Here is a 17,067-nt window from a genome sequence, read left to right as displayed (position 1 = left end):
ATTTATCACTCAGATACTCCCTATGCTGTGGAATAAAATCCCGGTCCATGTGAGGCAGAGCACCTCGCTGACTCTGTTCAAGAGAAATCTAGACCTGTGGATGGGAGATCGTAGGTTTACCCTGGGAATCATCTCTGTGTCACTGCTGGACAGAGGCGCAACAAACTAATGGGCACAGTATTTTTTCATATAAGGGGTGGCGTGAGCCACAAAAATTTGGGCTAGGCTTATAAATGCCTTAGGGCAGATAGCCTAGTATAAACCTATGAACCTATGAACCTATGATGTTATTAGCAATTGGAACTACTTTGGTTTGCACTCTGATGTCCTCGTTTTCCATCTGTCACGCCCACTGTGTGCATTCCACTACCCATCTCAGACACTTCATTTTCTTCACTACATACAGCTAGACCCACACTCATACACATATTATGTTTAACTCGGGACGTACAGGAGGGAGACATTCAAAACACAGTCTATGCATAAAAAACTATAGCAAGGTCTTATGCTGCAGACATTTTGGAAGCTAACACAGCCATATGAGGTCAAAGGGTAACACTGCTGTAACATAAAACCACAGAAACATGTGGATAAATGGAATATGTGTGTGGTGGTCTGGAAAATGTGACACGTGAAATGCCTAGCACTTTAGGATTAGGGGACTCTGTGGATTATGGCTTTGTAATCATCATGAAGTTTGTTTCCTAAACTTATAGTACAAGCTATTTTAAGTGTCAGACACCAGACTCTCCTAATATCATTACATTCTAGTGACTTCTTTAGAAATTTCAGTTATACTAGCAGTACTTGTCATATTTAAAGATAGGTAACCTAGAGATATAGCAGACATACTAAGATCATCACACTATTTAGCACAAAAGTATCTACAGAATAGATTTTCTAATCATAGATGTATTTTTGCTATTTGCAAATTATATGATAAAGTTGTAAAACATATTTAACAAGTAAGTCTGTATAACTTCAAAGCAAAGTAAAATAATACAGAATCTTGAGTGTAAATGTTTTTGGCATGTAGGCATCTACAAAAGGATGTAATCCCCAAAACTGCTTTTTCTCCATAACGCCCACACCTCATTTATATATTCTAAGTTTGTGTTAATGCACAAGTACATGGCAATCAAGTGTGAGTAGCTTTACTGTGAGCAAAAGATGTTCCTCAGCACAATCATCTTCAAAACAAACTGTTTTCCTGTACAAGCATAAAACATGTAAAAATATTACATTCCTTACACAACTATAAAAAAAGGCGGCTAAAATAGTTATTAGTCAGAAATTGCATTCCAAACTATCTATAAAATTAAGTGTGCTTTATTTACATTATCCTTGTTTTATGCTTCAGAACAAAACATATGGGTAAAGGGAATCTTTGTCCGACAATGACTAGAAACTCTTAACAACAAGGTATATGGTGCTTATAATGTCTGTTTGGCTTTGCCACTCATAAATTGTGTTGTGCTAACCAAAGTACAAACTGAATCTGTGTGTGTGTATATGCATGTGCACATGTGCCTGCGTCTGTAGAAAGATAAATATAAGCAATATACCTCAGTAACACATTCACATCAACTCACAACTTCTCACTGTATAGCATATTGTTATAACAGGATACAAGTAAATTTCAGAAAAATGTACTTATGAATTCGATAAGTTAAGCTCGTCTTCTCAGCTGCTCTTAACTATTGCTTTAGAGCATGTAGCTTCATTAATCTGGCAAGTACCTAACCAGTGAATGTAACTAGCCCTTTTTTCTCTTCTTCTCCAGAGTACAATAGTAGAGATGGCTAGGTAGTCCAGGGTTGTAAGGATAACATTTGGAAACAATCATGGAACAACAAAGTTTATTAAAAATAAATTAAAATAATTCCAGGAGATGTATGGAGCTATAAATATTAGATGTACATACCATAACAGCAACCAAGAGCATTAAAGTTATGATGCGAGGATATGAGTGCTGATACAATTTCAACTTCTTGTTAGGGTCATTAATGAGATCTAGGGCAATTTCTTCCTGAAAAACAACACAAGTTGAAAATTATAATTTATTAATGGCAAACACAAATCAACAACTATGGCACAGTTCTAATAAACATAGGTTTAGAGAAAGACATGCATTTCTCTCAGTCTCAAGACCTGCAAGTCTGCAGCTGCCTAGAAATGCAGCCATTTTTACAATCTTTGCATAATTCATCACTGATGAATCGGACTGACATCAATTTTACCCTTCACCTCAAAAAATAATAGCTATGTCTTTGCACTCAATGTATTGGCAATGTGGAATGCCAGCTGACTCAGAGGGTTAGGGTTGTGAGCTGTAGTTCCTGTGGTTCAGGGTTTTATTCCCTCTTCCCTTACTTGCCTACTGTGTGATCTAGATTAAGTTACTTAAACCACAGAGTGCTTGGCAGCAACTAAGGATATGGACTAGGCTCCTCAATACTCTTTTTCACTGCAAACCTAATAACTACCTATGAAGCAGTTATTGACTGCAGGTGCTAATCATCTTTTGTCCCAAAGTACAATACAGCCAAGCACTCAGAACTTAATAAATCAAAATGATACGGACATGTGCATGTTTACATTTCACTCTGATGAAAAGGCTATTAGTTACTTTGGCTATCCAGCAGAATGTTTTAAACAAATCTTTGATTTGAGTTTATTGCATTGTTAGAATACTTAGGCTTTTTACATTGCTTACAGTTTTATTTTGTATCTGCTATATCATTTTTTTCACTACAGAAGATATCTAGGATTCCGGCATCTCAATAGTTTTAATAAATAATGAACTAGATAACTAAATATCTCACATAAATAAAAGGTGAATGTGAGTTTAGATACTTGCCTTAATTACAAAAAACAATGACCTGAGACTCGTAAATTATAAATCACAAATAGTAGTGATTTGAAATATCTAATGCCTGAATAATCCCCAAATTTCTTTTCACTTAAGAATGACAAGCAAGTAAAAATTTAACTGGTTCAATTTAGTTAATGATGTCACAGTAAAGATAAATTTTAATCTCCATGTCTCACTTTTTTCCATTCATCATGCACTACCAATACAACATCCTGTATTGTACGAAACATTAAGCACTTTTTGTCATGGTTACTTACAGAAATAAAGATCAGAATACACTGCAGAAGAGAAAACAGCCTAACTGATCTTGCCTACTTGGATTTTCCCAGTTCAGCACACATGCTTGAACAGTGACTTTTAACCTCGTTCTTAGTCAAAAGAGTCAGAGTGAGTGCCAACCACTAGTTTTAATGCTGCCCCCTGTATTTAAAAACTATCAGCCACTGGAAGCCTAGAAGATTAAGGACATAAGCTCTTTCAGCGGCCAAGAGGCCAAAAAGTAAAATACTGGAAAGTTACTTTTAAGTCTTATGTTCTATCTGAAAACATCAGGTGGAAATGTTCAGACAAGATGTTTATTTACTTATCTATTTTTATTGACAGTTGGTCACACTAGGTCTAGGGCTAGGTCCAGTGTTGGATGCTTTTGTACTCCTTCCTTAACATGCCAGTTCACTGAAGATGTCGGGAACCCTTGTACCTCTACTTTAACCAGAGCAGGAGGGGAAATGATAGCGGTTTTATTTGCTGACGGAAATGGATAAATAGCACTGCTGCTGCTGACTTTCATCTTGGTTTACAAAATGATGCTAAACAAATTAAAACTGATTTTGCTTTTCTCTCATCTAACCCAGACCTACTAGACATTAACAACATTTCTGTTTTAGCCCCTTGGCATGAACCATCAGTAGAAACTGCCAAAAAGGTACATGTAGTGTTCAGTGTTTGTAAAAAAACAAATGTCACACAACCCACTAAGAATATACAATAATTTATTCCTTGTGTAAAATACAAAACAGTACATTCAAAAGGACTTCATCAGAAACAAAACTGTTTGAATCAAAATACAGATGCCTATGTCACATGACCGACCAGAGACAAAGTGACACATGACCAATCAAATAAAAAAAATTAAAGGATCACCAGAAATAAATATACTTATGAACTAGTTGTAAAAAACAAACCAAAATAGAACAATTCAAGCAGGTATACTAATAATTACATAATTAGGTAAAGAATGGCTCTTACACTAGTTTCAAGGATTACAATTACATGACACAGGGAGGTACTAAGTACAATTTCTAATTAGTGCTAGAAGGTGTTCACCATACTCCACAAGGTGATCATGAAATTAATTTTCACTTGGATACAGCAAACTGTTTAAATGGACTTGATGACCCTTTAGAGGTTCCCTCTTTAACCCACAAGTCAGAGCGACTAGTGAACAGAAGTAATTACTCTCACGACCAACAAACATATTACTCCACCTATCCAACTGGGTTTAGGAAGGGGAATAGGGAGAGGGGGTACACAAGGAAGGAACAAAAGGGAAAAGGCACCACAAACAGAAGGAGCACCTACTAGAGAACTCAACCTCAATTTCCTCAACATATGATGGTAAGTTTCTTAGTCATAGCGGGTTAAGTATTTTTAATTATAGTTATCTCAACATTATTGTTGACTGTTTTTCATTATTTGAGAAAGGTTTCACTTTTATCCCAAAGACCAAGGCAGATATTCCTGATTTGCTATTAGGAATCAGACTTTTCACTAGAAAATTGAATCTTCTACTTTGTTTAACAACAGTGATGATGGTTTCACAAAATGCAAATATTCTCTACAGAAAAAAAAATGTCTTTAGCCCCAACATGCACAGTATAGTTGGTCTGGGAGAGGGATTTATATAATTGTCAACTTAAGCCACCCAAAACACTCCAAGGTATCTCCCAGTGAAAATTCTTTATTGCTATTTCTAAGCATGACTCCATAGTCAGGATAATGAAACGAGATAAGTGTGGTTGAATGGTCAGAGTTGACAAAATGGATTATTTCGGAAAGATTTTTGAGTTATTACAGGACACATAAATATATATATATATATATATATATATATATATATATATATATATATATGTGTGTGTGTGTGTGTGTGTGTGTGTGTGCATATATATATATATATATATATATATATATATATATACATATATATATATATATATATATATATATATATATATATATATATATATATATATATATATATATATATATATATATATATATATATATATATATATATATATATATATATATATATATATATATATATATATATATATATATATATATATATATATATATATATATATATATATATATATATATATATATATATATATATATATATATATATATATATATATATATATATATATATATATATATATATATATATATATATATATATATATATATATATATATGTATATGTATATATATATATATATATATATATATATATATATATGTATATATATATATATATATATATATATATATATATATATATATATGTATATATATATATATGTATATATATATATATATATATATATATATATATATATATATATATATATATATATATATATACACACACACACACACACACACACACAAGATGGTAAAACAATCAGATTTAATATACAATTGATGGAATTTACCTTACTGAATAATTTCATTTTTGAGGAAAACATTACAGACAATTAAAAGGGGTGACTATGGATGCAGCTTGTGCCCTGAACTACGTCAACTTTTGTTATGTCTGCTGGGAGAAAAAGTACATTTATAAGTTTTGCTGAAACATATATTTTCATCATCTAGATGACATTCTAATCCTATGGTCTGGTTCAGGAAATCCAATAGATGATTTTATAAGTTACACTGGAAAGACCACTGATTTTCTTAAGATCACCCTCACATACACACACTCACAGAGGACAGCATGAACTATCTAATCGTGACGTGTCTATATCACAAAATCGAAGTCTGAAAAGAGTGAAAGCTCTTACATCGACACCAAGTATGAGAAGCCACAGAAAGTTGAACAGCTGGAACAGGTAAGAAACAGACTGCCTGTCTTGCTTGGATTACTTTAGAATACTTAGTAATTCTGTACAATATTTCAAATTATATATTTTTTTATTATTTTTTTCACTTGAGACTAGTTTAAGTTAGCTACTTCTACTACTATTGTCTGGTCTGATCTGATTAATATACAGTGATTAACTAGAGATATATGGACTGAAAATCTTCTACACAGAGAAGTTTCTTACACTGTTTTGAAATGTGGACCTGCCTGAACATAATCCAGTGTAACATTTGAGGTGTTGTTTTACCATTATTAATATTAATAGTATAACCCGAAAGCTGTTTACCTTATTAGTGCATGGTATTTGATAATGTGTAGCTGTTGTGCCTTACCAAATGAATTCTGATGTGTTTGTTTTTGGGGGAGGGGGATAATTCAATTCTCTGCGGATATATTTTGTGTTATAGTTTGCAAATGAAGGGCTGTGATGCCTGGAATATATTTAAAATAATTTCTCCTTATAGATTTGTTATATGTGTTTCTTAGTCTTGATTATGAGATGAAATGCAGTCAGAGAATTAGAGAAACATGTCTGGTTAGAAGATGTATTTGTAAAAAGGAAAAGTAAAGTTTGTTTTTCTTTCTCTAGAGCTTGAGCTTTTTCTTCTTATTTAAACACTTGAAGCTTTCTCTGGTAAACAGCTTGAGCTTTGTGAAGTTTCCCACCCATAAAGAGAACCAGGGTTGTTAGGTTATTATTTTGATTGTAGACAGCTTTAGAATGTTACTCTAAATAAGAGGTGGAACCTATGAGTAATGCATTAGCTGAAATGTCACTAAGTTCTCAGTTGAACAAAGTCAATAAAACCATAAGATTGTGAATAGAGAATACAATCAGGCACTTAGACTCTGATTTCTGGCTAACTTAAATTAAAATCTAAGTTATACCATACTGTTAAGACATCATAGCTTAATAATATAATTCACTATGCTACAGTAGGTTACCAAAAGTTTATTTTTTTTCTCTATCTAGATGATTAGATTTTATATCTTTTTTGAATGAAAAATAAGCATATGGACATACCATTTCTGTTGTATAAAGCTGTATAGTTTGTTACATATGACAAATGATGAGAAAGTTATGCAAAGTATGTAAGCTAAAGATGTGGAGAATGTTGTATTTATATTAAGATCTGTTAGAAATGTTGCTCATTATCATTTAATAAGGAAAACAAAATAATGCTGCATGTACTGTGATATATTTAAGCAATAACCAACGACGTGGTGTGGTATATTGAAGATTTATCCATGGCTGGTGCAGTTTAATCATAAGGGTGAAGCCCGAGTGATTAAAGAAAAGCAACCATGGGTAAATTTTCAGTATACCACAACCACGGAGTCGGTTATTGCTATTATACAATGACATTAGTTAAGAAAAAAAATACTTACTTTTCTTAAATAATGTCTTTGTATAATGGCAGATTGCTGTTTTTCCACTGGTTGTGGTATACTTCTTCTTCATTCTGATGTACTGCGCATGTGTTTGGGACTTGCATTCCCACGCATATCCAGTATATCAATGCTTTGAAATGGAAGCTATGGAGAAAAGAAAGTCTCCATTGCTCTGTTTTCGATCTTCTTTTTTTTAATTGTAAAAAAAAGGTTTTGGGGCAGTTTATATCAACGGAAAAAAGTCCGGGCGACTAGACCTTTTCCCGTTGCTATATTGTGGGATTTACAATGGACACGCTAGTTGGGCTGGCCAATCAGCGTGCACATTTTGGAATATTAATGGGGGGGTCATGGTATAATTTTGAATACATTTCTTGAAGATTATATTTGAATGCACATATTAAGATGCTTCACAGAACATTAATTGTAATGCAAACATATATATGACATTGGCAACCTTTTTATTAGAAGCTTGATGTTAATGTCATGAGTATGTTATAATTACACTTGAAGTTATCATATATATAAAACAAAGAAACAAACTTTATGTTTAATAGGGATAACATAAGATGTGTTAGCTTATTACAGTAAACAGCTGAGCACAAATAGCAATACATCACTGCTTAAATGTTTCGTGACATCTACTTATCTATTATTATTACATTTTCACTGAATGAAAATAGATGTTTCAGGAAGGAAATTGATCTTTTTGTGAGGCACATATGAATCTTTAACTGCAGTACACCGGTTTCCTCACCATTTTAAGATGACAGTAGATGAGATTCAAGACTGTATACAGTTATCAAACAATAAGAAATTTTATGCATGTCTTAGTGTTTTAATTAACATATAAAATGACAAATATGTAAGTTAAATACCACATTTGGGACATATAATACTTCCCTTATTTTATCACATATATACCAGTTTTAAAGTATACAGACTTGTGTTCAGTTTGTTGTTAACGACAATTTTGTTTTATTGAAACAAGGGGTTTGGGCTTTATAGAATAGAAGATGGGTGGGTTTGCTTGGATGGTTAGAATATTCAAGCAGGGAGTGTTAGACTCCATGAGGGGTCTGAAGGTTTTTAAAAGTAAGTGTTTACTTGCATTGATTTTTTTGTTTGTTTTTTTGTGGGTGTCTACAATAACAAATATGTATCTAATTAAACTTTTAAGTATTAATGTCAGTATGACTATTAATAAGCAGTTGTTTAACAAAGGAGAGATAATATTTATTTATTTTACATTTGTTAACTGGGAGTGTGACTGAGCCAAAAAGGTCCTTTTTCAGCAGAAGCCTGGGGAGAAAAGCTCCACATAGAAAAATTACAGCTACATTTAGATATTTAGACATGTATACACACAAATTACAATAGACATGTTTTTACAGTGGTATGCTGCACATCAACAGTTACAGTGGAGAGAACAAATATGAAAATATTAATTTAAAAATAAAGGTAATTAATAAATTTGTTGTGTACAGCTGAAATTTGGAACATAGGTAGAATACATACATAGTACACAGGTACAGTACATACATTGTACATACCTTTTGAAATTTGAATATACTGGGTCCATATAGTTAACTTTAAGACAGTTACATCTACAATGCTGACGTGTACAACAAATTACATTTATTAATTAAATCTCCATAAATGTTGATAATCCACAAGAAAGGACACATAGATCCACATATTGGTGTTGCAATACATTATGGTGTGGAGCTTATGGGCTAATGGTTGAGTTCCAATTTTCAGTATATGCACATGTAACTTTAATTGATTTATATATATGTATGTGTTTTTTTATTAATTGATGATGATGTCAGTAATTATGTATGCTAATTTTGTAAGGGTTGAGGGTATTTATTGGGTCAGCGTACGTATTTGTTGTGATTCTGATGAAGTTTTTATTAAAAAACGAAAGTGCTTAATTATATACTCTGGTGTGGATCTATCTGTCCTTTCTTGTGGATTATCAGTTTTTGGTCGTGGTGGCATCTCCATAAATGTTAATGGATTGGATAACGATAGCAATAGTGGTAGTCTAAACAAATATTTTAAGTTATTTGACTCTCAATTTTTTTTTTTTTTTTTTTTTACAAGAAACGCATCTACTGAGAGAAGTTAAAGACTGACTTAATACCAAGTATTACTCTATGTTTTCTAGTTCACAATATATTCAAAAAAAGAGGACTTGCTGTATTATAGAAAAATTCTTTCCCTATGCCAAAAACTATTGATACATACATAGATGATAAAGGTATGCTTTGTTCTGTTATCCTAGAATATAATGAGAGAATAGTAACCTTTACTAACTTGTACTGGATTCTTGGAATAAGACTTAAAACAGTTGAACCTCTAGAACAAGCAATTCAAATTTTAAATGGCAGCTTCATACTAGCAGGAGATTTTAATTGTTTATTGTCACCAAAGGATACTAATACAACAGGTAAATGGAAAATACAGGCACCAGCAAAGGCATTGTTAAAGTTCAGTGAACTATTTCACCTTATAGACAAATGATTTCTCAGATCCAGAATCACTTTTCTTTCTCATTATTCACATAGAACACAATCCAGAATTTAGAGTATATGTCTCCAATTAGTTGATAGATAAACTAGGCAAGGTTAAAGTGGTATTTTGCCCACTTTCAGAACATAATCACTTTTGAGCGGTTTGTAAATCTAATAATAGCATTAAGATCAGAAGGACACCAACATATATAACTTGCTTAAAGGATTTTAAGGACTTTTTTATTAAAGAAATTCTTTCTTTTACAGAAATTAGTAATACAAGAGATATTTCAGAAATATATCTATGGGATGCACTAAAAGCATATCTTTTTAGTAGGGTCACTAATTGGCTATCAATAAAAAATAATGGAACAAAGAACTGTGCAATATACAAGAAAAACTTGACAAATTAAAACTGGAAAATTAGACAGGTAACAACAGTAACATAGAGCAAAGTAATAATCTACATGATAAATATTTGGATTAATCTAGAAAAGTTAAGATAATAAATGTATCTATTAAACCAAAAGCTATGCAAAAGTTAGCTAACAGAACAAAACTACTTAGTAAGACTAACCATATATAAAATAGATTTATTCACATAAGAGAAAAGTAACATAATAGAAGATATTTTAAAATAATTTAGACACTATTACAACAACATCAATCAATATAATGTAATAACAGACTTAGAAGGGCTAATCAAACTTTTATAATATATATATGTATATGACCAAGTGAAATTAATTGATAAACCTGTCTCAATATCAGCAATTCAAACTCAAATTAACAAATTAAAACCTGACAAAGCACCATGTAATGATGGAATTATACCATAACTCTACATGTTACTAGCTAAAGAAGCCTTAAACATATTACACAATGTTTTTATATAGTTACAGATTTAACAAAAGTTCCTCCCTCCTAGAAATATACTTTTATCTCCCCAATTTTAAAAACGAACAAAGATCCAATTGAATGCTCTTTGTACAAACCAATTTGTTATTTCTCAGCTCATGGCAATTCATGCTAATAGATTAAATATATTCTACCTTCCATGACTAATAAGGATCAAACTGATTTTATTCTAAGTATAAATTTTTATGACAATATCAAAAAAAAATCACAGTAATTGACTATGTAAACAAAAGAGAATCTAACATTAATGAATCTAGACATTAATAGTTCTTTTGCCTCTGTGAATTGGAAATATCTTTTATTAGTCTTAGAAGAATGTCATTTTTCAAGTAATTTTACACATCCTGTAAATCTTCTTTACAACAACTGTTTTGCGTAGATTAAAATAGGTATTTTTACTTCTGATTCAATGCAAAATTTTTAAGGAACTAAACAAGGATGTCACCCCTGCTTTTCATTCTAATTATGGAACCTTTTACTAATTTTATTAGGTGAAATTTAGACATAAAAGACATTCACATAAATGCAAATTTGGTTTCTAAAATCCATTTATTTGCTGATGACATTCTTCTGACATGGAGTGACAGTGATAATTCACTTTCTGTTGTTTTTAAGGCAATGGATGTGTTTCAAAACATCTTGTCTCTCCTTTAATGCTAACAAAACAAACACACTAGCCATAAATGCCAGTATCGATAGAATAAATTATAGATTTACTAAATATATCAAAGAGAGAAAAAATGAAATATTTAGCGATAATTATAACAGATAACATTAATAATATAATAAATTACAATTATACTAACAGCATAATCAGTATAAATAAATGGAACAGATTTTTTCTCCACAATGGAAGAGAGGCCATCTATAATCAAAATACTTATTTTACCAAAAATTGTATATGTTATTCAATCATTATTCTTTACCTTCATCTAAAACATGTAGTAAAGAATTCAATACATTAATTTTAAAATTTCTTTCATTCCCCAACAAACCAAGAATTGCCATAAATCATCATACAATTGACTGGACAGCAGGAGGGGATTGGATTACCAAATCTATAGTTATATTCTATTTCATCAATTATAAAAACAATATCTCTGTGGATAAATATTTACACAGCCAGGTGGAAAGTGTTTCTAGGATGCCTTTTCATAAACTTTAAACATAAACTCTAATCATAATCTTATACTACACAATAATTTACATTGGTTGCTTAAAAGATTACTTTTCAGAAAGGAATCACCAGACAACTAACTTTTATTTTATTTCTACTACATTAAATATCTTTAGAAACTTAATTTATAGAGTCGGAACTTTGAATGTTGGCAGTATGACTGGTATAGGGAGAGAGCTAGTTGATATGATGGACCGAAGGAAGGTTGGTATATTGTGTGTACAAGAGACCAGATGGAAGGAGAGCAAGGCTAGGTGTATCGGAGGTGGGTTCAAATTGTTTTATCATGGTGTACATGGGAGGAGAAATGGCGTAGGGGTTATCCTGAAGGAACAGTATGCTAAGAGTGTTTTGGAGGTAAAAAGACTGTCGGATAAGAGTGATGTTTATGAAGCTGGAAACTGATGGTTTAATGATGAATGCTGTTACTGCATATGCTCCACAAGTTGTGTGTGCGATGGATAAGAAAGAAAAATTTTGGAGTGAGTTGGATGAAGTAGTGATGACTGTACCCAAGGATGAGAGAATGGTGATTGGAGCAGATTTCAATGGGCATGTTGGTGAAGGGAACAGAGGGGATGAGGAAGTGATGGGTAGGTAAGGTGTTAAGCAAAGGAATGCAGAAGGTCAGATGGTAGTGGATTTTGTGAAAAGGATGGACGTGACTGTGATGAATACATATTTTAAAAAGAGGGAGGAGCATAGGGTGACATACAAGAGTGGAGGAAGATGCACACAGGTGGATTATATCTTATGTAGAAGGGCCAGTCTGAAGGAGACTGGAGACTGTAAAGTGGTAGCAGGGGAAAGTGTAGTTAGGCAGCATAGGATGGTGGTTTGTAGGATGACACTGGTGCTCAAGAAGAGGAGGATGAGGGTGAGGGCAGCACCAAGGATCAAATGGTGGAAATTGAAAAAGGATAATTGTGAGGTTGAGTTCAGGGACGTGTTAAGACAGGCACTGGGTGGCAGTGAAGAGTTACTGAATAGCTGGGTAAATATAGCAGAGCTAGTAAAAGAGATGGCTAGAAAGGTGCTTGGTGTGACATCTGGAAAGAGGAAGGACAAGGAGACCTGGTGGTGGAATGAAGAAGTACAGGAGAGTATACAGAGAAAGAGATTAGTGAAGGAGAAGTGGAATTGTCAGAGAGATGAAGAAAGTAGACAAAAGTATAAGGAGATGAGGTGCATGGCAAAGAGAGAGGCGGTGAAGGCCAAGTATAAGGCATATGAAGAGTTGTATGAAAGGTTGGACACTAAGGAGGGAGAAAAGGACCTGTACAGATTGGCTAGACAGAGGGACTGAGCTAGTAAAGATGTGCAGCAGGTAAGGGTGATAAAGGATAATGAGGGAAGCATACTCACAAGCGAGGAGAGTGTGTTGAGTAGATGGAAAGAGTACTTTGAGGGGCTGATGAATGAAGAGAATGAGAGGGAGAGAAGGTTAGATGATGTGCGGATAGTGAATAATCAAGTGCAGTGGATTAGCAAGGAGGAAGAAAGGATAGCTATGAAGAGGATGAAGAATAGAAAGGCTGTTGGTCCAGATGAAATACCTGTGGAAGCATGGAGGTTTTTAGGTGAAATGGCAGTGGAGTTTTTAACTAGATTGTTTAATGAAATCTTGCAAAGTCAGAGGATGCCTGAGGAATGGAGAAAAAGTGTTTTGGTACTGATCTTTAAGAATAAGGGTGATGTGCAGAGCTGTAGTAACTACAGAGGGATTAAACTGATCAGTCACAGCATGAAGCTATGGGAAAGAGTAGTGGAAGCTAGTTTAAGAAGGGAGATGATGATTAGTGATCAGTAGTATGGTTTCATGCCATGAAAAAGCACTACAGATGCAATGTTTGCTCTGAGAGTGTTGATGAAGTACAGAGAAGGTCAGAAGGAGTTGCATTGTGTCTTTGTGGACTTAGAGAAAGCATATGACAGGGTGCCTAGAGAAGAGTTGTGGTATTGTATGAGGAAGTCGGGAGTGTCAGAGAAGTATGTAAGAGTGGTACAGGATATGTACGAGGGTAGTGTGACAGCGGTGAGGTCTGCGGTGGGAGTAACAGATGCATTTAAGGTGGAGGTGGGGTTACATCAAGGATCAGCTCTGAGCCCTTTCTTATTATCAATGGTGATGAACAGGTTGACAGATGAGATCAGACAGGAGTCCCCGTGGACTATGATGTTTGCAGATGACATTGTGATCTGTAGTGAGAGTAGGGAACAGGTGGAGGAGACCCTGGAGAGGTAGAGATATGCTCTAGAGAGAAGTGGAATGAAGGTCAGCAGGACTAAGACAGAATATATGTGTGTGAATGAGAGGGAGGATAGAGGAATGGTGAGGATGCAGGGAGTAGTGGTAGCAAAGGTGGATGAGTTTAAATACTTGGGATCAGCAGTTCAGAGTAATGGTGATTGTGGAAGAGAGGTGAAGAAGAGAGTACAGGCAGGATGGAGTGGGTGGAGAAGAATGTCAGGAGTGATTTGTGACAGACTACCAGTAAGAGTGAAATGGAAGGTGTACAAGAGGATAGTGAGACCAGCTATGTTATATGAGTTGGAGTCAGTGGCATTGACAAAAAAGCAGGAGTCAGAGCTTGATGTGGCACAGTTGAAGATGTTAAGACTTGCACTGGGTGTGAAAAGGATGGACAGGATTAGGAATAAGTATATTAGAGGGTCAGCCCAGGTTGGAAAGTTTGGAGACAAAGCCAAAGAGGCAAGATTACGTTGGTTTGGACATCTGCTGAGGAGGGGTGCAGTGTATATTAGAAAAACGATGCTAAGGATGAAGCTGCCAGGTAACAGGAAATGAGGAATGCCTAAATTAAGGTTTATGGATATGGTGAGAGAGGATATGCAGGTGGTTAGTGTGACAGAGCAAGATGCAGAGGACAGGAAGAAATGGAAACAGTTGATCCGCTGTGGCGAATCCAAACAGGAGCAGCCAAAAGAAGAAGAAGAAATTTAATTTATACAAGTCCAACATATAAGGCATGGATTTTTCTTCTTTTCCCTACAACATAGGTTCATAGGTAAGTACTAGGCTATCTGCCTGAGGGCATCTATAAGCCTAGCCAGAATGTGTTGGCTTTCGCCGCCCCCTTAGATTAGTTCCCTGTGCCTTGGTCCAGCAGAGCCATGAGTTCCCTGTGCCTCTGTCCAGCAGAGCCACTGCAGTGATCCCCAGGGTAAATTTTTTGTTTCTCATCCACTCGTCAAGGTTTCTCTTGAAGAGTGTTAGTGAGGGACTCTGCCTAATGTAGATTGGAATCCTGTTCCAAAGCATGGGGAGTCTCTGGGACAGGAATCTATCCCTCCAGCATGTCCTATTTATCATTGTGGTGAGGTTTAGATCCTTAGAGCATGTGGCTCTTGGGGATTTGTTTTTTTTTTAGGCGGAGCATGTCCATCAATTCTGGGTTGAACATGGCCTTGTATGTCAGGCAGAGATCACCTCTGAGTAAGCAGTATGCAACCGAGTACTGCTGGAGTTTCTTCAGTTGGGCTGCATAGGGCATATGTCTGAGGTCAGTAATCCTTTTGGTGAGGTACTTCTGTGGTCTTTCCAGCTGCTGCAGGTGTCTTGTAAGGTACATCCCAAATGGGGCGTTGCACTCTATGATGGGTTTGATGAGTGATGAGTAGAGGGGCACAATAACCTCTTGTTCTAGATGCAAACCCATTTGTGATTAGGTGGGCCACGTAGAAGGATTTTCTAACCACCTTCGCAATATGGTTATCAAGGGAGAGATTACTATCTACTTGGGTCCCCAGATCCCTTATTACATTTTCTGTATTTAGGGGACTACCACGTATGTGGTAGTTCCCGGGTAGTTTGTTTTTTTACAAAGGGGATGACTATGCACTTTTTGGCATTTAGCTTGAGGGCATGATTTTGACACCAGGTAACCATCTCAGTGAGACCGGTCTGGAGGAGGTCTGTATAAGCTGGAGAGTCAATTATGGCCCCCAGTTTGAAGTTGTCTGCAAACTTGGTCAGCCATAGTTCTCCTGTGCTTGCCTGTACCTCTGAGAAGTATATACCGAACAGGAGGGGTCCCAGGACTGAGCCCTGGGGGACGCCACTTGTAACTGGTTTATAGTCGGACCTAGAGGCTGCAACTCTCACTGTGTGGGTTCTATCCATGAGCCAACTGGCAACCCATCTCGTGATGTAGGGGTTTATGTTCAGGTTGGTGAGCTTGTCTATAATACCAGAATGGGGAATGGTGTTGAAAGCCTTTGCAAGGTCTAGGTAGGCTATGTGGACTTCCTTTTCCTTGTCTAAAAAGCCTTGGTAACTGTCTCAAAGAAGTCCACCAGGTTTAGGAGGCATGATCTGCCCTTAGCAAAGCCAAACTGGGTAGGGTTCAATATTTGAAGGTTCCCAAAGTCTCTGTTAATGAATTCGATGATGATGTGCTCCACAGCCTTGCAGACCAGGCTAGTCAGGCTTATAGGGCGATAGTTCCTGGGGTCCATTGTGACTGCACCTTTGTGGAACGGGATAACTGTTGCTGTGAGCCACTCTATGGCTACATAGCCTGTAGAGAGGCTGAGTTTAATCAGTGTGTTTAGATGAGGGGTTAGTTCATTTTGGAGCTCGTGTAAGACACAGCCTGGGACACTGTCTGCTCCCACTGAAGCTGTATTTTTGGCTTTGGATAGGGCTGTTTTAACCTGTCAGTGACTGCCAGGGCACTACATTCTTCTGGTATGGTTATGGGTCCTTTAGGGGGTGAAGTTTACACTAAACCTGTCTGCCAGAATGTTGGCAATATCAGTGGGTTCCGTGTATTTCGTGCCATTCTGCACTAACGCAGAGCAGATCTGAGAGTTTCCACTTAGGTTCTTGACATAGCTACAGAACGTTTTGTGGTTATCTTTGGAGTCCTTGGCAATTTTTCTTTTGAAGCTAGCCTTGTATGACTTTATGAGGGATTGTAGTTTCTTGCTGATACTCATCAGGGATGTCTTTCCTTCTTAGGATTTTACTCTCTTTTGCACTAGTTTCCTCCTTCAATCGCACAGCTTGTTT

General features: G+C 35.3%; 1 protein-coding gene across 1 annotated transcript in view; it reads right to left on the bottom strand.

Annotated features, from left to right (window-relative positions):
- ANO9 (anoctamin 9) overlaps positions 1-17,067 on the bottom strand; it is a 567,237-nt gene that overhangs the window by 293,422 nt on the left and 256,748 nt on the right. Inside the window, exon 9 of the mRNA XM_044082760.1 lies at positions 1,925-2,029. Coding sequence (XP_043938695.1) covers positions 1,925-2,029 — 105 coding nt within the window. The remainder of the gene's footprint in view (positions 1-1,924; positions 2,030-17,067) is intronic.

Source organism: Protopterus annectens, chromosome 9.part0 (assembly GCF_019279795.1).
Source record: "Protopterus annectens isolate FY-2018-M chromosome 9.part0, PAN1.0, whole genome shotgun sequence".
Classification (NCBI taxonomy): Eukaryota; Metazoa; Chordata; order Ceratodontiformes; family Protopteridae; genus Protopterus; species Protopterus annectens.
The sequence above is the reverse complement of the archived record's forward strand: the minus strand, read 5'-3'. Positions and strand labels throughout refer to the sequence as shown.